General features: G+C 43.0%; 1 protein-coding gene and 1 long non-coding RNA gene across 2 annotated transcripts in view; both read right to left on the minus strand.

Moving 5' to 3' along the window:
* Positions 1 to 32: 32 nt before the first annotated feature.
* On the minus strand, positions 33 to 18,148 carry UBE2L3 (ubiquitin conjugating enzyme E2 L3). The gene is made up of 4 exons (XM_057411367.1): positions 18,039 to 18,148; positions 10,085 to 10,180; positions 6,093 to 6,279; positions 33 to 2,807 (listed from the first exon to the last, which is right to left on the minus strand). The coding sequence occupies exons 1-4, from the start codon at positions 18,063 to 18,065 to the stop codon at positions 2,653 to 2,655; spliced, it is 465 nt and encodes a 154-aa protein (XP_057267350.1). The 5' UTR covers positions 18,066 to 18,148; the 3' UTR covers positions 33 to 2,652.
* Positions 18,149 to 18,649: 501 nt separating this feature from the next.
* Positions 18,650 to 26,403, minus strand: part of LOC130600250 (uncharacterized) — a 217,446-nt gene continuing 209,692 nt past the window's right edge. The window contains exon 5 of the long non-coding RNA XR_008972413.1: positions 18,650 to 18,738. This is a non-coding gene — a long non-coding RNA (uncharacterized LOC130600250). The remainder of the gene's footprint in view (positions 18,739 to 26,403) is intronic.

Consider the following 26,403-nt stretch of genomic DNA (forward strand, 5'->3'; position numbering starts at 1 on the left):
CCTTTCTGAAAAGAAAACCATGCCACAAAGCCTTTGAGAGCAAATTTTTATTAGGGTAGCAGAATGGAATTGCAGGAAGCCTATACCAGTACTCCTGGGTGTAGTTTTACCAGCATGTTGTATTTTGGATATTAAACTGCACGTTTAGAATTCAGCATGGCTTAGGGAACCGGAGAGAACAAGAGCTTGATTTCCTGAGTTAACATAGGACTTCATACTGTGATTTATTTTCCTCAGACTTCAAGCATACAGCACAGTATCTGATCTTTTTCCAGAGGGCTGCCTACAAACAAAAGCCATCACTTGGGTTACACATCTTGTAGTTTAGAAAATGAACTATGCCGAGCACACCCAGAGAACTGATGGCAATATCTGTCTTCTATGTGACCTTTGCAGATGAAATCGGAATAGCTGGTGTAGCGCTGCTGTAGGCCTGCAGGGATGGACTGGAGCTCCTCGTGTTACACAGCCCTTCCAGCTCCCTTCAACGGCATCCGAGTCACACCGGTTCAGAGAAACGCAGTCTTTGACCTGAGAGGCTCACAACCAGAAAGTATGCGATTGAGTAGTAACGAGGGCAGCCAACTAGTGCTACAGTCTTGTTTTAAATAAAATCTCAAGGATGGCGAGTTTCCATGCCCACAGACATGATCGGAAGGTACAGTGACTCACGTGATGCGGAAGTTACACACTTCAGCTTGACAGATAATTTGGCATTGTTTTATTATGAATCCGAGCGTGAATGAAACAAAATCAGTACCAACTTTCTGCAAATGAAGACACAAGAGATGTGAAAATCTGGTAATAGACAGTGCTCTCACAAGCCTGAAAACACTCAGGAAATGCAAGTTTCATGTAAATAAGGTGAATGTGGTTTATTTACCTGCCAAAGAATCTGTCTAAGAACACTTAAAACATAGAATGTCTTAGCTTCCTAACTTATAAAAACAAAGTACTTTCAGAGGTGAGGTACTGAGCTGTCATTGTTTACACTAAGTCGAAATGAAAGCCGGATGGGAGGGATGAATGAAGAAATAGCAAATATACAAGACATTAAAACCAAAAGAGACCTACTGCTTGACACACTAGTTCTGAAAGGTTGCAAAGGCAGAGGCTGTATTAAATCTGAATTTAGGAGTGCAGACAACCACCTGGGTACGAGGGATTTTCTAACTCAGCTTCCTGCATATCACAATGATATGTGCTCCCCGATCCCTGTGGATTTGTGGAGATTTGCTTAGTAACCTACCCAAGTTCAAGAGGCGGGAGGAGGCGGCAGTTTGACTGCATGGCAGTTTGACTGTAGCTACGGTCACGCTTTAGGCTGGGGAAGAAGTGGCGTAGGCAGAAAGCAACAGGCGCAGTAAAGGACGCGCAGTTCTGAGCGGAAAGGGCTTCCCCCTTCAGCATTTGCAGGGGGCCCGGCAGCAGCAGGAACACAGCTCTGCCTGATGAGGTTAGAATGACACAATGAGACCTGATGCACTCATTACATCATCTAACCTGTGTGGTTTCACAACACAGGAGCAGCAGCAGCGAAGCGCACTCCCTTACAGGTCAGTGCTCAGCCCTGCTCTCCTCCCATTCTCAGTCAGAGCTGTGCAGCAATTGGGCTGGCACATGGCACAAGTGCCATCCCATTAATACATGGATATTTGTTACGCATTCTGATGGAGAAGTGTTCCAAGATGGGCAGCAGTGCTGCCAGATTTAGTACTTGAATTCAAAATTAGCATCTCCAGATGACCAATTTTTAACTCAAAACACAGTTCATCGCTTTGGTACCTCTTGGTCCCCAGTTTCTGAAACTCTTCTGAACTGGTTGGGCTGTTGTTCTGTGGGTGCGCGTCCCCAGCTGCTCTGCAGAGGTGTTAGGAACAGAAGTGAAAGAAGTTTGTAATCACATTCCACTACTCACTTGCTATAGAATTTTTTTCCCCAAAGTTTTCCAAAAGCAGGACATGAGCCGTATTTTAATTCAATGACGCACACAAAAACTTGGGTTTCCCCGTTTAATAAACATTTGGTGGTAACATCAGCCAGATTTACATGAGACCTGGACATTATTTCTGATTGGTTTTGTGGGATCTGTTGATTTATTATGTTACAAACTGAAGTTAAGGGGAACTTGCAGCAAGTCCCACAAAGCACAGTGCAACATTTGGAAGGAAAAGTAAACAAAACTGCCAAACACTCAATCATTTTCTGCCAGAACTGGGATATTCTTTCCTAAGACATCGGCTTGGGGAGGGGGATAAAATCCAATAAAGAACTGAGTGAACTCAAGATAGTGGGAACTGCAGAAAAAATAAGTGACAGCCGCAACCTTTTCAATTTAAGGGCAGAATATAAGTCTAAGATATTTTTGATAAATTCTGACAAGAAAAAGAAAACAGCATACTTTAAAGTATATTGAAGCAGTGATTTTTAAACAAAGAAAGCAGAACTAGAACATCTTAAATTTTAATCCTTTCTTTACAGGTTACCTAGCCCACTTTTGATTAAGAAAACTGTAGAAAGTTAGTAACAGCCACAAGTTAACACCGAAAGGTGGCACTTGTCAATTTTCCATAGAGTCCTGCTTTACGGGGTGTCTCAAATGCACTGCTCCGATCTTCTATCATACGTTGCTGACACCAACTGTGTCAGGTTTTAGTCCACTGGTCGCTTTTCACCATATTTCTTTGTAAACTCTTCAGCGTTCTTACAGAATTTTTTACGGTCCTTAGAGTATTCTTCAGCTAGGTCAGCCCGAAGGGGGTGCTCGGGCTGTGGATCATTCACCAGTGCTATGAGGGACTGGATTACTGTCAAAAGAAGTATAAACACCGTCAGGCCAAGATGGTTCATTTCGAAAACATCAAAGTGCAAGCAAAATTCCCCAGTGAGAAAAGAGCTTTAACTGCCTTTAAATACGTCCCATAAACCTGGGTATGAATGAGCCATAGCAATGTGCCAAGATTGAGTTCAAGGACTGTGAATGAACACCAGAAAATCCTACTTGTAAACAAAACTTGAATGGAGACCAAAACACACTACAAACTATTTCCCATGTAACTGGCATCCCATCCAAAATACTATGGCTAAGGAAGAGCCTGTGTTTCATGGACAAGTCCATCTAAAAGGGCTTGGGTGACGAGGGGATTTCCATCGTGAAGCATTTTTCCTATCACCTGTCACAATAACACAGCTGTAACCAGACTGCATTTGGAAACCATTTCTCAGCTTTCTTTATCTACAACTGTTACTTACAGGGAACAACTCTTCCCTTTTTTCTGAACTGCCAAATGCATCCACTGGCCCAGCCACCTACGCTGGGCAAACAGATGGGTAAGAACTACAGGATGCTTTTCACCCCCCTGTGTACAGCCATTTCATCAACATTCCCCATCACTTTCAAAGGAAATGTCATTCTTAAAGTAACTGAGCTATACTCAACGCTCAGGCAGCAAACCTCACCCCACAGTGACATTTATTGCTACATTTTCCCCATATACATTCTCCCAACCAATTAAAGCCAGACAGGTCACAGCAGGCAGGGAGCTCCCATGTCCATCTGCTAACAGGCACACGTGTAACTGGGCAAGTCTACAGAAAGTGTGGACACAGGAAACGCACTTTGCTGTGCAACAATATTAATACTGCATTTGAGATAAGTTTGGGCTACCCAGAGTAACACAAAGCAGCACCCCAAGAGTTTCCGAAGCAAGTGGAACAGAACTGTTACCTTTGTGCATCGCATGGTACAGCCAGCTGCCTCCTGCTGTGCTCCCCAAACAAACCAACCCGCTAGCCACAGGGAGCTCCACAATTGAGCTACACATCAGAGCCCGTCGCTTGTTCTGAAGCTGCCGCTTTGCAGTTTAAGTGGATCCTCCCTACTTTTGCAGTGTCAGTTCCTACAATGCTGGTCACTCCACCAGTAGATGCCAGGATACCAGAGTGGCTTCTTTAAGAGCACTGATTTTTTTCATGCTCATATTCTTTTCCACCCTGATCTGACAGGAATGGGGAAGACACCTCAAAACAAACACTCAAAATCCAGAGAAGCACACCCATCACTATACTGCTGAACAGGAACAGTTCTTACCACAAACCAGAGCTTAAACTGCAACAGCTACCTAAGGAATTTATAAATGATACTAGCTCACTTGGCAGGAACTCACCAGTCCTGGACTTCTAACAACTGTCATCATACTGATCATTACTTATGAAATCAGCATCAATACCACATGCAACAATCTCTTCTCACTGAGAACAAACTTGCTAAAGCACTATAGAGAAAGTGTTACTGTGTAAGCACACAAGCTGTTGAGGAGCTTCCTCAATACCCACAGCATTTAAAAATGACACCACAAAGGTCTGTATTAATAGTAAGCATAAACTAATAGAAAGTGCAGCAGTAAGATGCACGTTTAGTCCATGAAAGGCAAATCAGTGACTTACACTGAACCTAATCTCTCCCTGTTCTTGACAACTGATTATCAAAACCAAACACTTGGATGCTACACTTATCACCTTGCATTACTGGAGTTCATTTCTCAGTGCAGAAGAGTTCAGGAGAAAAGGGAACAGGCACTTGAGCAAGGCTGTAATAACATTGTTGCAGGTTCATACAACCATGTAGTAACAACAGATGCTGACACTAAAACAACTTCTTGAAGAAAGAGTTAAAAGACAGATGGAAGACCAGAAAACAGCAGAAATGGAGAGATCTGCAGTATTTTGGTACCCAGGGCTTGTTCCAGATTCTGATTTTAGCACAGCTTTTATTCACTCAGTTAAAAAAGGAACTGCTCTTTCTCAGGGAGACACTGACTACTTCCTGCATGCAAACCACTGTTTCAGCAGTTCCACAACTAACGCCACTTGCATTTCAAGCTAGGCAGACGTATGGTGCCTTTACTTCACAAGAGAAGTGCCAAGGTGTTAACAGAAACCTGCTACATATCGTTTCCATTTCATGCCTTCCAAGGATCTTTGTCCTGTATAATCGGGAATTAATCAACCACAAATGGCAAGATCCTCACTGACCTATTTCACAGGTTCTTTTTGCCGCCCCTTTGGCTTTCCCCAACATGCAACTGCTTGGTCTTTACTGAAACAACTACAGGGATTTTTCCATTTCATCTTTGTGGCAAAATCATGCAAACTGTGAGTAGTTTTGTTAGCACACAGAAAAAAACAATTTCCCGTACAGCATCGCCTACTATCAGCAACACAGTTCAAGTGAAAATAACCTTACAGAGGACTGAAAGAAGAAACTACCTCTTCCTACAGAGGAAAACACTTCTGTGTCACTGATGCTCCTGTAATGAACACTACTCATTTGAATTAGTGTTATTAAAAAATACACAGTTCAAGGATGTTTGCTCTTTCTACAGGTAAAATAATAAATGCTTAATATCAAACCAATCATTACCTGACCGAAAACATTACATTCTCACCCCAACTAAAGGGAAGCAACAACAACAGAAATAAAACCCAACTCGGATCCCACTCTCAGTCTGCCACAGAACCTGATGAAATTTTTCCTTAAAGTGTTTGAATTCTTACCCAAAGGCACTCGACACAGCAAACCTCACAGCAGCGATCTTTTAAGATCCAAGAGTTTATTTGCATTATGGCATCAGGTTTTGTTTACGACTCCCTATGTATTTCAAACCTTATGTTCAAATCACGGAGCCACACGGCAGAGAGCTACACAAAGCCTTGAGGTTTAGGTCCTTAGGTACAGGAACATCATGAACACCTCTGAACTATAAAGTTTCTGTTTAAAAAGAAACAGGAAATAATCCCCTGACAAAATCCCACCGGAGTTTTTAGGCACATTGAGCACACGCCCGTGATAAACTGCTCAGTCATGAAGAGTGTTGTGGTTTCCAGAGGAGGCAGTGCCACGCGTCCGCGTCATCACCTTACGTTCCAACAACAAAACGAGATTCCACAAGAGTTGCTCACATCACCTGACTCATGACACAAATCTTATGACAATGAATACGCCATAAGAGCAGTGACCAGATGACGAGCTTTACATTTAAACACAATATACGGGTTTTGATACCCAGCTCTTTCTCCACATGGAGTCCTACCTTGGTCAGTTTTGGTTGCTGGCTTCCAGTTTTCAGCACTAATTACTGGCAGACAAACCTGCCCCTTTTCATCGATGTTAGGGTGATAGATCTTTGTTTTAAATGTAATCTTAGGAGGTTTGAATGGATATTCTGCTGGGAAGTTGATTTCAATTCTGAAGGCTCCTTTATCATACGGAGGATTGTCCTGCAACAGGAAGGCAAAATGTCAAGAATCTGGCATATTCTAATGGATACAATTAAGTAAAAGCATGCTCCGGGCTTCTATCAATCAAATGACCTCTTCTAAAGGCACTTTTTTCCAACACATACTGCTGTATCTGTGCATCAGGAAACATCAAAACCTACTTGGTAAGAGAAAGGCACGACAGCCTCTACCTCTGTGTTCACCCTGAAATCAGCTGACACTTCTACTGGTAAGAAAGCATCCAGTCCCATTTACTCCAAAGTCAAAGTCCTATCTACTAGGTAGCTTCACTCCCAACTTTGTGTTCCAAAAAGCAGTGTAAACCCTTTGAGATACAAACAGGAAGCTGACAAGGAAAATTGCTCTCTCTAAACCTAGCTATTTTATGTGTCTCACAACACAGCAAAGCAATTTGATTTGTCAGATTTCCCTGTACGTTCCGAGAACATTTTTGTGCTGACTACACAGAAATGTGCTGAGTATTCAACAGCACTAAAGATAGATATTCACTGCGTCTGCTGATGAGAACATTCTGAATTTGTACGCAGTTTTAGCACCCACTCTTATCAGATCATTGCTGAAGGAGCACGATGAGAGAAACCTGAAGTAAGCCAAGTAGTGCTTCATGCTGCAACAGAAAAAACAATGCCCAGAATCTCATTTAGAAAACCTGTGAGACTATTGTTAGTGCTTCAGATGCTAACTGCAGAAGAAAAATAAACTATTGCTACATGTAAAGCTTATGAAAACACCATTCTGCACCAAAAACAGTAACTATGGCATGAAGCCTTTCCAAACACTCTGGGAACAAGAATCAAAGGATGAAAGTTTCCAGTTAGTGTGAAGTACAACCACACACATTCTTCATGAGCAACCAAACCACTCCCTGCAATCAAACCCACCCCAGGAGCTGAAAAAGGCATACTAATATTTGGAGGTGAAGAGCATTCTATTAAAATACTGTTCAACAGAACACATTTAGTTTTAGTTTTATCCATATGGAGACCCCTGGCTGTGCGTTTCTAAGTACGGCAATGATTTCTGTGGTCAAGGAAAGGTAACTGGAGTGGCTTGAAAACCACTTTTTATCCAAGCAACCCTAAATACTTTGGAAGTTTTACAAGTAAGTTGTGGTGGTGGTAACAACTGAAGCAGTTAGTGCCCTCTTCCCCTGCAGCTCACTTGCTCTTGTCTCCCTCACATGGTATAGTTTGTGAGGATGTTCACTGAACTGATATGGGGACTGCCCTGGCTTAAAACTGTGCATTTTCTGCTTGACTTTCAGTCAGAATAGTCCTTCACTATAACCCACCAATAAATTGAACAAAAAATGTATGTAAAGAGCTGTTTGTGTTTTCAACAGACAAACCAGAATATGCAAGCAATCAGTCTCCAATTATTTGCTGTATTTGTTTTGACACTGACAAGGGAGAGAAGCAGAATCATAAATACTAAACCACAAGTGACAAACATAACTAACACTCACTTGGAGTATTCTTAGTCTGCAAAAGTTTGTCCATAGCAAGCAGCTTTGCTTGAGTGACATGAAACTCACAGTACACCAACTGTACCTGACAAGAACATGGAGCCTGGGGCAGATAGACTTGTTTTGATGTTGAAATCAGTGTACCTTTACCATGCACAGTACAAACTACATAAACTATCTTATTCTACGGAATAGGAAAAGGAGTTGACAAGCTGTCTTCAATTTGCTTCTCAACTGAGTAAACACCCTTAAGAACTATCGGTGGTTCGGAAGAACAAAGTATGTTACACACAACAAAACCTTTTAAAGCAGTATTGCTTGCAATAATTCTGGATGAACACTGGTAAAAATACCAACCTTTGCATCTCTCACACCTTCATTAAGCAGCTAACCAAAGTAATGCCTAGTTATAACAACTGATAACTGGTTAGTCCTGCTAAAGTAGGAGTGATAGATCTTTAAACACAAAGCAGGAACATTTTCTAAAATGGAAGCAGCATGTAAACCTTCAAAAGCAAAAACTGAACTGACAACCAGCTTGTGCATTAGAGCTTGAAGCCATCAACTGCAGCATTGCAACAGCTACAAAATTATGCTAAGACTAAAGCATCTTCTATAGCGTACCCTGAAAATAATAAACCATACTCTTTGAACACTTACAACACAACAATTAATTACTATAGGAATTGTAATTTCATGACAAAATTCCCTCTTAACTTGAGCAATCATTAGTAAATTTAAGGTTATTTCCTCTGTAACAGGGCCTGTTATAGACCACAAGGCAGGTATGAAGCATCGTTTGCGGCATCTAAACACTTAAAATGTGAACTTCTGCAAAACAAACAGTAGGTTTCTAGTGAGCAGAAACTGTTAAAATAGATGCTGTACACCATATATTGAGGATTTTAACAGGAATAAATATTTTGGTGTTTTGCTTTATCATTCACATTTACCAGTCTTGTACTGCTTCACAGTTTTATCAAAGCAGCAAACTGTTACACATGAACCACAAATATCCAAGTGGCTTATTAAAGATCTGTCATATTTTAATGTCAAATCCCGCTTGCTTTATTTGCAAGGGTAGCCTCAGCCACTCCAAGGAACTCCTCCGGGAATATAAGTAAGCAGTAAACTAAAGGTGTTCTACAGTATTTAAAGGCCTAGCCATTACCTCAGCATGCATGACCTGAATTCAGGAATGGCCTCCAACTAACAAAGCAGCAGCACTGCTAAAGAGATGTCTCAAGGTCTTATAATACAAAACCAGATTGCCACTGGTTGTGGTTTCAGGGTGACCATTCAGGCAGCTCCCAATGAAAAGCAGAACCAATGCCCAGTAGTGGCACAGCCTCTACTGCTGCAGGCTTAGAAGTAGCTCATGTAACAAAGGGAGCACGGGCCATGACAGCAGAAATTACAAGAGGTGAAAAAAACAAGTTGACTGTCAACCAATGAATTTAATATACCAGATTTCCTGCTTTCCCCTCTCTATTTGACCGATACAGCAGTTATCTACTTCTGTCAAACATTCTCTTACAAGACTGCAGTGCTTTTAAAAATATGAATTGTGTTTTTTAATTAATGCCTAAATAAAGAGACTTCCTTTTAAAAGCTCACTTCTGAAAACCTAAGCCCTTTCCTGGCATCAAACCTTTTCCAGTACTCAATTTTCTCCTAGAAACGCAGCCAGTCGATTAAAAAAAATTAAGGAGTAAACAAAATTTTTCATCTTTTTTTTTTAAAGAAATTGTACTTTAAGCTTAATGTAATAAACCACAAACTTCATTTGCTCCCTGCTTCCAACACCCCTCCCAAGTAACCCGGTGCCAGCAGAGTCCACAGCGCTTGCCAGCTGTGGCCCCATGTTGGACCAGGCCTACAATAAGGAAGCATCCAAGTAGGTATTGACCACAGACCTTTCAATTACATATGGATTTTTCTTCAGGCTAGTTGCAAGAAATAACCTCCTAACATTATCAGTCTGGGATAAAACCAAACACAGAAGACACTCAAATAAAAGGAGACAGGGAGATCACACAAGAGGTCTGAAAAGAGACAAGAATGAAATCCAGGAGCACATTTCACTGCCCAGAGTATGTCTAAGATGCTGCTGAATAAACTTACACTGTATTTATGAACAACCAGCTTCTGCACAAGCCCACAGCTGTGAAAGCCAGGGTTTATAGAAATCAAAGAGATTGTCAGGGTGCAAACATTATCTAACGGTCACCAGCAGTGCTACTAAGCTATGGATTTGAGGGAGAAATGATCCTCAGTTTATTTTAAAGCTCACTGGAATAAAGAGTGATCTATACTCACAGGAACAATAAGCCCTTGCCAGGTCAATAAATTAGCTTCATCAACCTGGATATTACGGAAGTTTTTCATTCCACATTTGCGGATTTCTTCAAGCTCCTGAAAAAACAAAGTGTAAGTTAGTGACAGTATTAAGAAAGATGCTCATGTCCACTCTTCAAAACACTCAGAGGCCAACGTGGGTTTCTTTAACACTAAGAAGTTTGAGGTTTCAGTGGTGCAGCCCACACAGACAAGAAACGAAATTGTGTGCTGTGAGAAGTAAAATTCTCTGAGTCAAGGGATTAGAAACCCACTTGTGTATGTGTGTGTGCGCCTGTGTGTCAGGAAAATACAACCCCACATTGTTATTAACACTGTTCCAGACACAACAAAGTAAAATGCATTTAAAGGTGTTTTTGTATCTCAAACTGAATTCAAATTTAGAAGTCCTCTATAGTTACATATAAAGCTTTCCTGGTGCTTTCAAAACTGAAGCACATGCCTGCATGTCCACATAGGCTAGGAAAAATGTTGCTTATACAGCAACACTGGAGAACTCTGCAGCACATAGCTCCTCACTGGGCACTAGTGCATTTGCAGAACTGAGCTGTGTATCACTGATAAAACACCAACTACAGCAAAGGCACTGTGCCTGAAAACAAAGAAAGATCAGTTTTCCTGCTATGAGTGCTCTACTGCCCAGGTGTTTTTCCTAAACCAGCTCTGTGTTCATCAAACCTTTCTGCATCCGACTGGCAGAGATTTAATACTTGCAGTAATCTCTTGCATAAACTTAGCATCACGATAAAAACCCAATGGGAAAATGAGATTTCCAAATGCACATTAAAAAACCCAACAAACCCCACATGACAGCCACGCATCAGATGAACATTTAGATTCCCACCCACTGCACTCACAAAAGCAAGAGCATACTCAGAACACTATAGTTTTAACCTCAGAGTCTTGGATGCTGAACGGATGCCCAATACAGTCTTCATCACACTGCACCCAACTATTTAGTCTAGGCCTGTGGACTAATCCCCAGATTCCACTGCTGTTAGATTTATGCAACATCACACACAGTTTGGGTGGTTTGTTTTGGGGTTGTTTTTTTTTTAGAAAAGGATCAGAGGATTATCCTATTTCCTTACAGCAGGAAAACATATTAAACCCACCCAGCAATCCCATGAGCACATTTACAGGGATACAGAGCAACCCAAAATACTCAAAAGAAAATAACCTTTATTATCACAGCTATAGGAGATCCTTTCTGCCCACTGAAACTGCCTCATGGTAGTGCTGAGTGCTCAGAGCAGCAGCTGAGGCAGCGTCTGACTGAACCAGACCATCTCTCCCATCAGGGTCAGGACAGTAACTCAGTTGTGAGCAGTTCACTTCCTACACATACAGAACTGCGAAGTCCTGGCAAACCACTACTCCACAATATGTAGAAGGGATAAATCCCATTCCACACTAGATGTAATGTACCAAACACTGGGAACAAAATAAGCTAATTAACCACTAGGTATTTAAGCATAAATAAACATGCATCACAAGTACCTTCACTCTAAAAGAAGGAAAGAAAAACAGGTTTGGACAATTTTCTAGTTACTACATTAAAAACATTATCCACAGGACAGAAATGCCCCCACAATGTCCCAGTGGGAGTGCAGCTTCCATGCAGAACGAGTTCAGATGATAGCATTAACACCGTTTCTGGCCCAGAGAACTATTGCCCAGACACAGAAAGAGGGAATACTGGGATTCCACAATTCAAGTGTGGCTACTAAGCTAATAGAACAAACTAGAAAAGCATGGCTTCGCATTACAGGAGAACTGAACACCTGATTTCATAACTAGATTCAGGTTAAAAAAACGGATGCAGAATTAAGAAATGCGAGAATCCAACACAGAGATCATTCCAAACTATAAAACTCTATATGAAATGAAAGAAAAGTTTAAAACAAGTATGAAAATTGCTCCCCATTTTCCCTCAAGTCCACCACATGAGAGAGGGAAATAAACAGTCTAAAGGACACTAAAGAACTAGCTGAAAACAATTCAAACATCTTCCTCTTTACACTGACCTGCGAAGCCTTTGCAGGAATTCACTTTCAGAATCAAGAAAGTGCTAAATTACTTCAGTGTATCAGGACTATATCCTGTGCTGCTGCTGCCTTGGGTCCAACACACGAATAGATGGGGATAAATGAGGCAATTCTTTTCCTCCCACACAGGCAGGGCTGCAAAGAGAATCAAACCTACCTTGGCAGAGGACTTGCCTGAACTCCATGCTTAAGACAGATTCCAATTCATTTATAAGAGAAATCACTTATACCCAAAGTGTTTAAGATTTCATGTCACTCCCAACTAACCAATTCCATGTCAGACTTGCTTACAAATAGCTTGGTTTTCATTCTACTGTCCCCACAAACACAACGCAATATTATACTCCTAAGTCATGCTGTTAGAGGTCTTGTATCTAGTGCTCCATAAGATTCACCACTCATTTAAGGGTGTGAAGGGAGGCGTTTTGTTTTCTTTTCTTCTGGCAAGTATCAAACCCCACAGTAAAGTTCGAACTGCCTCAGAGCTCCAGAGGCAGACACAACTACACTATAAATGTGCTGCTAAAAAAGTGAATGAGCTACTAAATACTTCCAAACAGCACAGATTAAGAGTGGACACCGCATTTAACATGGGCTTGAACAAGTCCAAAGGGACAAAAATTACTTTATGTGGTAAAAGGATACAGTCCAGATATTTAATTCAAAATACTACTTAAGAGTCTAGGCAGACAGTAAATAGATTAATTCCTTTTCTTGTCCTCCACCCCTTCATTTCATCAAGTAACATAATTAAAGGAGCAAGTGAGGAGTGTAACTAAAGGTTGAAGGACTGCAATAAGGGCTTCAGTCAGCCTTCATGCCCACTGTTATCAACCTTGCACGTGACCTTGCTGCACTGGGCTTCCCCATTTGGGAAACAGAAAAGCCTTATTGCACAGGCTCTCGAGAGGGGCTGTTTGCAGTTTAGCTGTATTCAGTGTTACACACAGCGCACGAAATGGAGAAAACATTTCGGAGGTGGTGCCTGATCTCCAAGTATAACGCTGAAGGTGGCCATAAAAGCACGCGCTACCTCTCATACAATAAGGATTTAAAACTTTGATTTGCAATATTGTGTAATCATTCGTGGTGTTCAGCACAAAATTCTGTTTCTGAAATTGAAAATTAGTTACATCAGCTTAAAATGCAGTTGAGTCATTTAAAACCCTGCAATTGTTTTGGCCATCCATCTTTCAACTGTTGGGACTTCTCTAACAAACCAAGCCAGATAGGAAAATGCAGACAAGCAGTTGTAGGAGTGCAATCCAGGAATATGGGAATACGCCTAAGAGCTCACATTGACTTCGGTAAGCTCTGCATCAAGCCCAAAATGCTATTAAATGCCAAAGAAAACCAAGTCTCCTGAAATACCTCTAAAACATGACTCTCTACTGTTTACAATTTGTGCTTCCCTATTTATAAACACGCTCTCTAAAAGCAGCCTGACAAAGATAAACAGGCTCCCCAACACTGATAAGGCACAGTTTTACTTTCTGAACCTCAAACAGAGAAGTGTTAAAACACCTTAAAACAAAACATGACTTTAGCAAAACAAAGCCACAAAACCACCCAAAAAGCAAACCAAATTCTGGCTCTTACAAGAACTATCAGCAAGTTACCTCTGCAACATTACAATCCTGCATGCTCCCGTCTTCTATTGACCGAGTAATTCTGCTTTTTGGCAAGGTATTTTCATTTGATTAAAAATCCTTTTGCCAATTCTCAGTTTCAAAATGGGAAAACGCATCAGCGTTCTCCTGTCTGCATCAGAACAATTGTACAGTGCTCAAAGCCACATTTCCCTTGTTACTGAGAAATGGTGTTGGAGCCAATTTAGAATACCAAAGTTGTTGAAAGCCCCTTTCTTTCGGAGGGCTACAGTGTGCACCAGCTCCCAGCATACTGGAGATCACAGGCCATCCACAGCAGGTACCTGGGTGTGGCCTCGTGTACCTGGCTTTTGCCACAGAGTTCACCAGTTGCATAAATGTCTGACTGCAATTGTGGAAGCAGAATGAACACAGTAAGATTAAAACAATCGCCAGCACACCTCACTACGCATCTGAAGTGTTATTTACGCTTCAAATCCGGTTTCAATTTTTAATACTAAAGATACTTTTTAACAACTACACCCAAGAAAACAAAAGCGAGGACTTTAGACACCTCAGCTCGATCACATCACACATCAACACAGAAGGGAGCAGCTCCACACATGGGACAGGACAGCCTCCTCCAAACGCAGCCGTTGAAGGTGCATCTCAGTACCGCACACTAGTACACCATCAGACAAGTACTCCAACTATCTAGCACCGAAATAGCCTTCCCTTCACAACTACCCACTACCTCTCCACATAGTTTTTGGCTACGGATCTCAGCTGGAGAACGGCTTGTTTTACATTAGCGGGTGGCAACTGTGAAAAGCATTTCACTGAAATCTCTGGCATGTCTCTTGGAGATCTATGTTCCCAATCATACATGTTTGGAGACAGCCTGCTTTTCATGAGAAAGGGTCATGAAGCAAAGGAGCTCCCTTCAAAGAAGCAGCCTTAGATCCTTCCCTAAATATAATTACTCTACACTGGTCTGTTTTTACCCTGAGAGATCATCCATAACATATCCCTGACAAAGACTGCTTTATTCCCACCTCTCACATTTCATGAGGAGTCAAGATCTGACAACTGTGGCTCTTTGAAGAGGTGTAATGGTGGCTCACAGATCAAAACTCCACCTCAGATGTCACTGGAATATGATTCATTAGCTATGTTTATTGCACATTTCGCTAACCTAGGAGAGCTCCTGGGAAGGGCACACCTCCACCGATTTCTGTGAATCAGCACAGAGAACTTCACTTAGCCTATTTGATGGTAAAAAGCTCTGCAAAAATAGGCCATAAATAAGGTATTTGGCCTAGGAAAGGTAATTTGCTCAAACAGACCCTGAGATAACAAGACAATCTTATTCTTGTTATAACTTGACTTTCTGTTTCAAAGTGAACGGTACAATGGCAAAATTGTGCTGCTTCTTTCACAAGGAGGCTTGCAAACTGAAGATACAAAGGCTTTCAGAAGCTGGAAAGGACTCCCATTTCCACCTGGAAGAGGAAAGCTATACTCATAGTCCCAGTTTTCTACAGGCAGACAGCATGTTATTAGGAGCTCACTACATGCAGCCTCTCTGAGCCACTGTGATTAACACCAATAGCTACGATGCATGACACGAGCCCAGAAAAAATGCAGCACTTCAAAATGTTGGCAAGACCTGAAGGAAATGGTAATTGTTTTATTTTATGTGACCTATAAAAGGGTCAAAGTTTGTTCTCACTTACTGAAGACAAACCTGATATTTAGCTTGAAGAGAAGACAGTTAATGCTTATCCTAAATTAAACATAATTGAGTGGCACACTGAAAACCTCTGCTTCCTTTAGTTATAAACACTCATTCTACAACCCTGAGAAAGACACACCAGAGACTCTTCCACAGTGCAAAACACCACCGTGAAAGACTTTTTTAAAGCAGGTCTATGCATTTGGAACTTTAACGATACTGAGCTGATACACATGAGAGTCTGGACCTTTGAAACATCACATTGCAGCAACCCAGATTACATCATCTGTACCAGAGCTCTACCTTGTTCCTACCGAGTTGAATGGCAAAACTCAAAGCCATTTGGGCTGTGACTCGACTCTCCAAAAGGCATGAAGGTGGCTGCTTACTGAATAGCCTTTACAAACCATGGGATGCAGCACCTCACAGCTCTTGAACTGGCACAAAACACACAAATGCAACCCACAAACGTCAGGCAATAGAAATGAAAGTAAAAATTTAAGAGGGAAGCGACTGATGCCTCCTTCCTTCCTAGACCCCTCCCTCCGAGCAGCAACTGCCACACTGTTCTCCAAAAAAGAAGGTCATGTTGTCAAAATCCATTTTTACAGCATTTCAGTGGCAGATTAAAGCACTAACTAGCGTTTCAGAAGGACACTGGAACTGCACTGAGGAGCAGGACTGAACAGCAAGAGGCTCTGCAGATAGTAAGAACAATTTTTTTTTACTTTAATGTCAAGATTTTAATGTTCTAGTTTAAATTTCAAAAGAAGGAATGATTGGAAATATGTTTCCCCTACCAGAACAATAATGACATGCTTTTGGAGAATTAACACTTTGGTTCAAAACAGGCAGAAAAGCTGGCTTGCAAGCATACAGAATTAAATGGTTGTTTACTATCAGAAACTAAGGGAAACCTCATTTCAGTATAAAGCTATAGATACACTGATGACAAAACTAAAGCTGTGCCAATACATAACTATCAAAAATGAAATACAGAAATGAATGCCCTCTCATCAGGATCCTTCAGGACAATTAAATTGTTACTAATTTAATATATAGGAATGACTGCACACAACGTATCCACCAGGTAATGTTTAATCACTCCACAGCCCATTTTAAACAACAAAACTAGCTTTGTAGAAAGCACCGCTGAGCTATTTGTTTCTTCAAAAATAACTAGGCTGCAATGGTTAATTATGTACCTGCACAATTAAGGAAACGCAACTTCAACCATTCTACACATCCCAGCCCCACCAGGGCTCCACGTTCTCAAAGCCAGCTGCAAACCTGATATTCAAATACTAAATTTAACAGAATCGCCCCGTATCTGTCAGATCCTAACGCAGGGGTACACTGCACCCCACAGGGACAGGGGTTTTAGTACGACTAAAACGTCACCCGACAGTTGCCGGGTCTTCCCCCTACGTTTCACAGGACCAGCCTGTGAAGTTCATTGATTTACGCTACAGGCACTTCGCATGCAAATACTGTAGGGTATTGCCACAGCACTTTACAGATGACTAAATTTAACACCGCTGTGTATGCACGTCCCAGGCAAACCCCACTGCACGCAGTCTGTGATGTTAACTGGCAATTATACACAACACATAGAATAAACTCGCATGCTTTGGGGTCAATGGTCACCATTTTCTGAAAGTATGTACTCCTCAAGCTAAATGAGGAGAAACACAATCCCAAGCCGTATTTCACAACAAACTAAACGTGCTCCCGGTTAAAGCCCAGCTGAGGCCGCGTTTACATTTACGAGTATCAGCCACACTTCCGAGCAAACACAGCGAAAACAGAAACAGTACCGCGTCCGCAGTGAATAAGGAAACTTCTGAACCCAGGTCCACGTTTCAGCGCGATAAATCTCTTACTCATACAAGGAAGAGGTCACCCTCCCATACAGCGAAAACGAAATTATCTCACCCATGAACGCCCGGGGAAGGTTCCTCAGCAAGGGGGGAGCGGGGCAGGGGCGAACCCTTTCCCGCAGGGCGGGAGGACAGGGCGCTGCCCCGCGCCCGGCCGAGCCCTCCCGCGGGCAGAGCCGGCGACCGCGCTGCGGATGCGGCACCACCGCCGGCGGGGCGACCCCTCACACCGCCCCGGGCAGCGCCCCGGCCGGGGGGCGAGGCGTCCCGGCAGCTCCGTTTCCTTCCCCCCCCGGCCCTTCCTCTTTGCTTAGTCACCGCAGGAGCCCCCCGAGGGAGGGGGACGGGGCGGCCCGCTGCGGCCCGCGGCAGCCGCTGAGTGCCCCCACCCAGCGCCGGGGGGCGGCCGGGGGCCGCGGAGCGCTGCTAGAGCACCGGGAGGCGGCGGGAGAGACAGCGCGGCCCCTCACGGCCGCGGCCTAGGAGCCGGCTGCTCCCATTCCGGTCGCTCCAGCCCGGGGTGCCACCGAGGGGACGGGAGGAGGCCGCCCCGCCGGGCCGCGGCAAGGAACACTGCCCCCCGCACCCGGGGGTACCGGGGCGGAGAACGGTGCCCGCTGCCGCCCGCCCACCGGCCCTGCCCGGCGCGGCGCTGGCTCTTACCTTCATCAGCCTCCTGCTGGCCGCCATCTTGCTCTGCTGCTGCCGCCCCACAATGCATGGCGGCGGCGGGCCGGGCGCTACAGCCCTGCGCTTCCTGGGGCGGCGGCGGCAGCGGGGGCGGGCTGGCGGGGTTGGGCTGTGCTCCGCTCCCCTCGGGCCGCGCTGGTCACCGCCCCGCACCGGCGGCCGCAGCGCTGCCCACAGAGCCGGGCCGCGGCGGGCAGCGCCGCGCCTGTGCGGCAGCGCGGCTCCGTCCTGCGGGCAGAGGTGCGCGCCGGGCCGGGGCCCGCCTGCAGCCTCCCGGGCCGGGGCTCCTGCGGCAGCCGCTCGCTGAGGGCCGGCTGCCCGCCTTCCTCCAGCGCTCGGGGATGTCTTTTGTCCCAGCGCGGTTTTAATCCTAGCCCAACGCTTTCACGTTCTGGCGTGGCTTGTTTTATTTACTGGTCATCACCCCAAATCCAGTGTCACTGTGGGGAAAAGGACACCGAGGCGTAGCTGCAGGTTTTATCAAATAACACACACGTGTTATTGGTTAGCTTCTTAAAACACCCGGGGGGGTGTGTGTGTTCCATCAGAGGCACCTGATCCACAGAAACCACCCCAGGTACATCCCTGCCCTTAGCACTGCCAGTTCAGCCCAGCCTCACCCCGGCACTTCCAGCCTGCCGTGCCCTGCCGCAATCTCCTTGAGGAAAGCAAGCTGTGGAAGAGGACATAATGTCACTGTCAGTGTCAATCAAGGCTGTAAATGGCCATGTGCTTTTTAGCTCTTTAATGGAGCTCTAATTGTAAGTGCTCTCCTGCTCTGATCCTCCCCAGCTGGCCTCTAGCAATGGCTGCAGGAGCAGTTCAGATACCTGACCATAAGCATCCAGTACCATTTCAGGTGCCCTAGGGTATCCAAGACACGGGGCTAGCAGATATGGGACATAAGTTACCATGCTGTATGACACCTGAAATGCCTCCAGACGTGTGTCCGGACACCTGACCTGCTCCTAAAAACGTTCTCTGCGTACTCAGGAATTACTCCAAAATCTGCTCTGCTGATGCGTGGCCTTATTTTCCCTTTCCCCCCCCTTCATGTCACTTAATCATGTCCTCAATCTAACACTTGTTCTGTGAACAAGTCACGTGAAAAGGTTCTAAGCTCTAAAATAAGCTTTACAGGCTCAGACAACCCGAAAAAGAAGTGTTATGGTTATTACAAGAGGCTTTCAAAGACTTGTAAAAACGCAACAGAAGTTGTTAATTGTAAAGCCCAGGATGTTATCTTCAAATTATCCCCTGATATAGTGATAGTACCTGATAACCAATATTTTGCATTAATATAGTACTTATTGCTCCAAAACTTAATTAACATTTGTTAATGAAGTAAGCTATACAGCACGTACAGGAACCAAGTTAATGCTGCAGCTGCTTCATATAGGTATTATTAAATAATCTGTAAATAATTATTAAACATATTTGGAGATCGTGGTAACTTTATTAAATATCTAAAGATTAGTACATCCAGTTTACTCAAGAAAAATGCAGTCAGAGGCAACTGAAAATGAAAGAGGCAGAGAGCATCCTGGTGCAGTAGCAGAGAGCTGTAGAGCAAGTGAGAGCGCTGACTGGCTGCAGGAGTTACACACTACGTACCCGTGGCAGAGACACGCAGTGTGGAAACAGAAGGTGCAGACTCTAATGAGGATTCTGGATGTGCTGCTGAGATGGGATGCTGGTGGCGAAGATTTAAAAAAGCCAACATTGGATAAAAGGGCTAGCTCAGATCATATGATTCAGAAACACCTCAATGTGATACCATGGTAACTTGGAAGCACGGTTCTTACAACTTATTTTCCAGATGTCTACAAATATGAAAACCAAGCTGCTTCAGAAACTATATTGATTTTTTATTTGCCAGAACTCTATTCATATCCTCATCTCATCTTCATTTGACTGCATAATTTTCCAAGACCACCATATGTCTCCAAGTATTTTCTAACCTATTTTTTCCCCCAAAATAGTTATTCAAGCCCACACCTGCGCTGAGGCACATTGCCACCGCACACGAGAGACACAACTAGAAGCACCACAGAGAATTCCAAATTGATTATATGTAATTTTAATCCACGAATTTATAGCTTGTAAGACAGTGTCAGAATTATCTGGGATAATTATAAATTAATCCACATTTCCTTTGACAAGGACAAAAATACCACCCACACTACAACTAACAATAGCCCAGCCACGTCTTAAGAAATCACTGTTGAGTGCAGCTGTCCTCACAAGTTGCCACTTCATGTTGAAATCCTTTATTACAGCAAGGTGTCTGAGAAGTTTACACAGAGCCAGGCATGTTTCACATACCTGTTGCCAGTATCCTGGATCCTTTCAGTATCTAGTTTCAGGCTGATCCAGAGTAGATCCTGTGGTGCTAACACTGGTGCATCTCCTGGTTTTGAACAAGGGCTATGAAACCATATTGCATCTTGCCTGGGTAAGTTGCTGGCAGTCATGACATGTATAGTTTCAAAGAAGCAGCAGGAGTTTCCTTTCAGACAGAATTTCAATATACCTCTTACTTCCCTGTAAGCACCAAGACCAGGTATTGGTTACACTGAGTTTTGCAGATGGTTTTGCATTTTTTAACCTTTTTTAATGTGGTTTCCAGGTTCTATCTGTTCTTTTACTTGAGTTTTAAGAGTGTCCAGAATACAGCTTTTAATGCTTATTCTGCGATACCTTCAAGGGACTAGACACTACATTTATGCCTGCTCATTCCCAAAGATAACTTTCTACCACATTTCGGCTGTTTTGGGGAACATAACAATTCACCTTCTAAAAGAGAAACTGTGTGAGCAGCCTTTCTGAACACACGAGCCACAAGAGTGCCCAACACCTGGAAACCTTAGAAAAATTTCTCCTTGCTTCTTTACCGTTATAAAATGGCCATGAAAGAAAACAAGATGTGAAAAACAAAGGGGAGGAGGAAAGAGTAAGGATAATTTTGTTGCTGTATAAAACCTTGGTACCCTCACATCTTGCTTACAAGAGGGACAAGTCCATACACCTGAAGAATACAAAAGAATTACGGAAGGTAAAGAAAAAGGCAGACGCAATGATCCAGAGGGTGAGATAGAGCCATTAGTAAGAGTCTAAAACAGCTGGGGCTCTTCCACCTACAGAGGAGAAGGCTGAGAAAATATGATCAATATGATCAAGGCTTATGAAATCATAAAGGCAATGGCTAAGGTGAATACAAAGTTGTTAGTTATCAGATCTTACAGTACTAGAAGGAAGGTGCGCACAGTGAGACTCATCGGGCACCACTGGCAGCCAGAAGACGGTGCCTTCTGTCACAGCAGGTAATTAATGTCTGGAAATCCCTACCACAGGCTGCAGTAAAGGCAATAGTCAGCAGGTGCAAAAGAAACTAGTCAAACTGGGTAACAGGTCTACAAACAGATTAGAATAGAATAGGTATGGAATCATTATTTAACATCTCTGATTGATGCTTGGTCATAATTATGGATGCTTGGGAGTACTAGATGGGCAGACCAGGAACTTACGTACTGGTTCCTCAATAGAGCAACCTCTATTGCCACAGAAAGGAGAGAGTAGTGGGCAAGATGGACCTCTGTGCTGGTCCAACAGGCCACTCCTTATGTTCAGGATTCCTTGGATATGCTGAATATTCCTTGGATATTGCAGAATATAGACAGAATTCAGATTTCAAACAGTTTCTAATTAATTTAGAACATGTTAAAAGGATCTGCCAGTAACACACAAGGGCAAAGTTCATCTCCAGGAGCAACTAAGATAAAAACCTATAAAAGTAATTAATGCCCTAACTCATTAGATGCCTCTCCATTGGCATTATTAAAGCTAAAATGCATTTCAAAAAGTGCACATACTTGCTCCTGTAAAACAGCCAACAAATTGATGTTTTTATGTAGGTTTTCTTGTTCCTTTAGTTTCTAAGATCTTTAATGACAAGCATCTTAAAGCAATTAATTATGTATGGTGATTGGTATTTGACATTTGATCTGTAAGGTAAGTATCCACTACAGAATTATAAACTCTCTCCCTCCTGCATTTTGTATGTCATGTACTTGGATAAAGTGATTGTGCTCTATACAGGCCCCTTTCCTCTTGAGTGCAGTATTTCTTAACCGTTTGTGAAGAACTAAATCCATTAAGTCCCTTTTGCCTCCAAGGAAAAGAAAAGGGAGTTCTATTGATTACCTTTGTACTAACAGTGAACATAACAGACTCCAGCTCAAGTTAACACTGCACAAGCCCTAGTAGATTCTCCAGCTCTTTTAGCACAGGGATGACTGTTTCTTTCATTCTTAACTTGGTGAATTGCTTCCCCTTCCACCTGTGATCACATCACATCTAATTGGCTACGCAGGAATTTGCTTATGTAGAAAAGTCATATGTATCACTGTGTTTTCAGCTGCCTTGCAGTGAAACACAGCAGCATCAAAGAAAGGGTGAGCTCGCACCCAGGCCCCAGCCAGTGCTGCACAGACAGGGACAAAGCAGATAAAAAATGAATTGCTCACTGGCTAAAGATAAAGGCAATTTAATAAGCAAAGGAAAGAGGATGGGAAAAAACCTGCAAGAGTTTAAAAGATGCTTACCTCCAGGAGGAAGGGGACAGCACAGAGGTTCTGCCAGAGGCTGTGGGTGAAGACATGATGCTGCATGGTCTGAACTCCCTGCCAGAAGTAAGGGCAGGCAGCAGTGATTCTGTGGGAGAGCAGTTGCAGGCAGGAGGGCAGGAAGAGGACTGGCTGCCCGGCAGCAGGGACTGGCACCCCAGAGGAGCCTGGAGAGACTATGCAATGTCTTTCAAAATAAGAACCGCCTTCTGAGGAAGGGAAGCTCTTTGGAAGCGTAGCAGGAGGCAAAGTGGCTGAAGCAGAACTGCTTCCACTACCCAGCAACTGGAACAAAGATCCAGGCAACTTTACGAGACCACTTTCAGGGCAATCAGATCTTGATATCTTTTAGATGAGGTGACTAAATGAGACCCAGGAATCAGTAACAAACAAATGTTCCTGAATTGTAGAGTCTTCAAGACAACAACCTGCAAGATTTAAAGTATTCTTAGCTCGATACAGCTATGACCCTTTTGATGGTCCTAATAAGCACCCTAAAGCAGAGCTTCCTGTAGCTGCTGGAGAATAAGGTTTGTATCTTTTGAGATATGGATGAGGATGGTTTATTTGAGGGAGAGCTGACTGATGGCAGAGGGGGACAGGTCCCCCCTAATGTGATAGAAGTTTCAAAGGATGACATGATGACAGCTGAGCCTTTGGAGCCAAGTGAGCTCTTGCAGAATGCAGATCACAAAGTGAGATTTTGCAGTAGAAGCATTAAATCTGTGTCATTGTGTTGGCTGATAGACTTAGGAGACAAAGAGATTCCTCTTCATCATGCAGCAGTCCCTTATCCAAGAAATCTCACTCTGATCAAACAATTTGCAAGAAATATCACTATTGGCTGGGAGGCCTCCAATTGTGCCAGCTGTGCAGATACTAAATGTGGTTTTATAGCCAGAATGCAAGACTCAGCTCAGAGACTCCATCAGTCATCAAAGATTTGGAGTTTTAAAAAAATCAGACCTACTGAATTCTAGTTCAAAGTATAACAGAAAAAGGAGACTCAGATGAGCAGCAGCATCCTGTCCTGGTAGGGAAAGGCTTCCAAACAGCTCCACAATGTTTGAAAATCAGGAGAATCATTCCTATTTCAGAGGTCACTTGGATGCCAAGCAACAATTATTTGCATGCTGTGTACCCTAATGAAAAGGACTACATGGCAGAGGGTACTGGTCCACTTTTGAAAGCTTGCTGCCCAATGCCCAGCAAAAAGCACAAGTGAAAGCATAGCCTAAAGACATGAAATGGCAGATTAACCAAGGGAAGCAGGAGCAAAATTCAGCAACAGTGAGATTTGTTACTCCATCCCCTCAACTACCTCATGCTCTGCCAATGTCCAGTGGATGTCTTGTTTACCAGCTGACAATCGGGGCCAGTCAATGCTGGAGGAGCTTCCAAAGGAATAAAATTGCTGTGTGTATCTGTGGACAGAGAGAGACAAAAGTTGCATCTCCAACACTGCAAGCGCCCTGGTGGTTTATCTGAGAGTTGAATAATATGGCAGATGCTCCTTTCTTCGACCAATAGACAAAAAACCTCACATGGTTGTCCTCTATTTAGAAAACAAAAAAAGTGCACCCTTTCCTGTTCCAACTGAATTTAGGAGTTTTTCTGTTGACTTCTAAAGCGTAGGATTAATGTACCCATTCTTTTCTATCTCTAGATCTAAATACAGATATTTGTACCATAAATACATATGTTTTCATTGAAACTGAACAGAGGAGTGACTGCCAAAACCATTCTTCTGCTAAGACATGAATTAAATAACTCTACACACTATAAGGACTATTTATACTCAAGAAAAAGTTTTCTTTAGCACAGATTTTAAAAGAAAGGATTCTGCTCAGTTAGCACTAAGGAACCAATTTTGCAACTATTCTACCTATACATGGAAATCCCCTATTCAAGTTACATCCAACATCAGAGTCCCACTTTGTGCACTTTATTACACAAAGTGTTTGTTTTCTGTCATTGATTACATAATTTTCCTCATATAGATTTGTTTCCTTGCAATCTTACACTGGTTTGTTAACGTTATTTTTTCCATACTTAAAAGCCTGCCTTTTTTTCTAGGGTGATTGGCTTTGACTGTAAGTGCTGTAAAGGGTGGCTCACAGCTAAATTATATGTGGAGTATTTTTAAGCAAGTGAATGGTCCAACATTTAAATATCACTCTTTAAGATAATTATTTGTTTATAACAGTGGAAAGTTTGCTAGTTTCTAAAGCACTGTTGGTTTCTGTACCTATCTCATTGTTTAAGATACAAATTTGGTTAGGTTTTGGTTGTTGAAAACATGGATGTTGGAGACTGCTTTATTGTAATAAAGGCTTACTTAAAACAAGCTTTTTTTTTTGTATTTTTTTTAGCATTTTCTTTTAAAGCCACCATTTAGTGAAGGATAAACTTTAAAAACTTGCGTTGTATTTAGCGCCACAGTTAACTCATAAATGAATCTCTTTGGTGAGAAGGGGATTTTGCAGAGGCAAGGTGACAGGTCTAGTATGGGTTCTACCAGTTTCTGTGGAGAAACCAACCTGTACCTCCCAGATGCTGGGGCAGCCTGTGGGTTGAACACATCACATACACGCACACCGCCGCAGGGACTGCTCTGACTCCTGTCAGACCTAAAGACCCATCAGTAATTTAGAATATGCTTTTTCAATCTTTTCTATTTGTAAGCTACAGATAGCTTTACAGGGAGGTCCAGAAAACTTGAGCCTACTGCTGGCCTAAAGCTGCTTTTCTGACTTATTGCAGCACTACATTTTTGGCTGGACTCAATGATCTTAAGGGTCTTTTCCAATCTAAATTATTGTGTGTATCTTAGAAGTAGTCCACAACCCCCTGCTCTAGCGTAAATGAGCCGCTCTGCCATTAGAAACAGCAGAATTCCTTTCTAACACTCAGACATTTCCTAAACTTCTTTAACGGGAGGGAAGGGAAAAACCATCACTGCTTGCTATTGAAGCGGCGCTGCCACCGCAGAAAGAGCCATTTCAGGTGGCTGACTTCAGCCATGCCGGTGGAACCATGAGATGGCAGCAGAGCCCACGGAACGAGCGCCGGGACCCAAAGCTGTCCTTGCCCAAGTACCGCTTCAGTCCTAAAGGGCTCTGGTGGTCCCGTCTGCGTGTTTTTAAAAGAACTCTAATCAAAGCACTCTTCATCTCTGTGTTACATTGCAGCTGTGACAAATGCAGCCAGGAATAATGCGCATAGCAGTCAGATCTCTGGTTTAGGAGAAGTGATTTTTCTTTCTCTTTTAGTTTATGCTCATCTTTCTATCTGTCCCTGCTCTGGAAAAGCTTGTCTAAAAGCAAGCTTCGGATTTGAGCCAAACTCGACCTTCTAATGTTCATTCCTCAGATAAGCCTACGTAGGAAAGGAATACTTCATTATAGAAATGTTACTGTACTTAAAAGGTTGTGTTTGGAACCGGGAGGAACCAGATCCCAAGACTCCAGGCACTTAAAAGCAAAAGTGAAGTTCTTTTTACAGCAAATAAACTCTAGAGAGATTGTTTCCACCCCCTAAAATAGCTTGATACTTCCCATTGCTACTATAAACGTTTCATTATGACTGAAAAAAAGCTTAAATCCCACTGCCCTAACTGAAAAGGTGTAGAGACATCATCTTTACCACAATAAATTTTACTAAATACAGTATGAACTCAAGCGCTGTATAAAGGGCTGAGGGAGCTATCAGAG

The sequence above is a fragment of the Pezoporus wallicus genome, unplaced genomic scaffold (assembly GCF_028554395.1).
Source record: "Pezoporus wallicus isolate ANWC-B61680 ecotype Strahan unplaced genomic scaffold, APGP_CSIRO_Pwel_v1 contig_6401, whole genome shotgun sequence".
Classification (NCBI taxonomy): Eukaryota; Metazoa; Chordata; class Aves; order Psittaciformes; family Psittacidae; genus Pezoporus; species Pezoporus wallicus.

Bases quoted from the DNA above. Each gene is read 5' to 3' on its own strand.
- UBE2L3 (XM_057411367.1), bottom strand. From the start codon at position 18,065: ATGGCGGCCAGCAGGAGGCTGATGAAG. The intron at 6,280-10,084 runs GTGAGTATAGAT...TTCCTGTTGCAG, and splicing joins GGCAAGGGCTTATTGTTCCT to GACAATCCTCCGTATGATAA. The intron at 2,808-6,092 runs GTAGGACTCCAT...TTCTTTTGACAG, and splicing joins AGCAACCAAAACTGACCAAG to TAATCCAGTCCCTCATAGCA.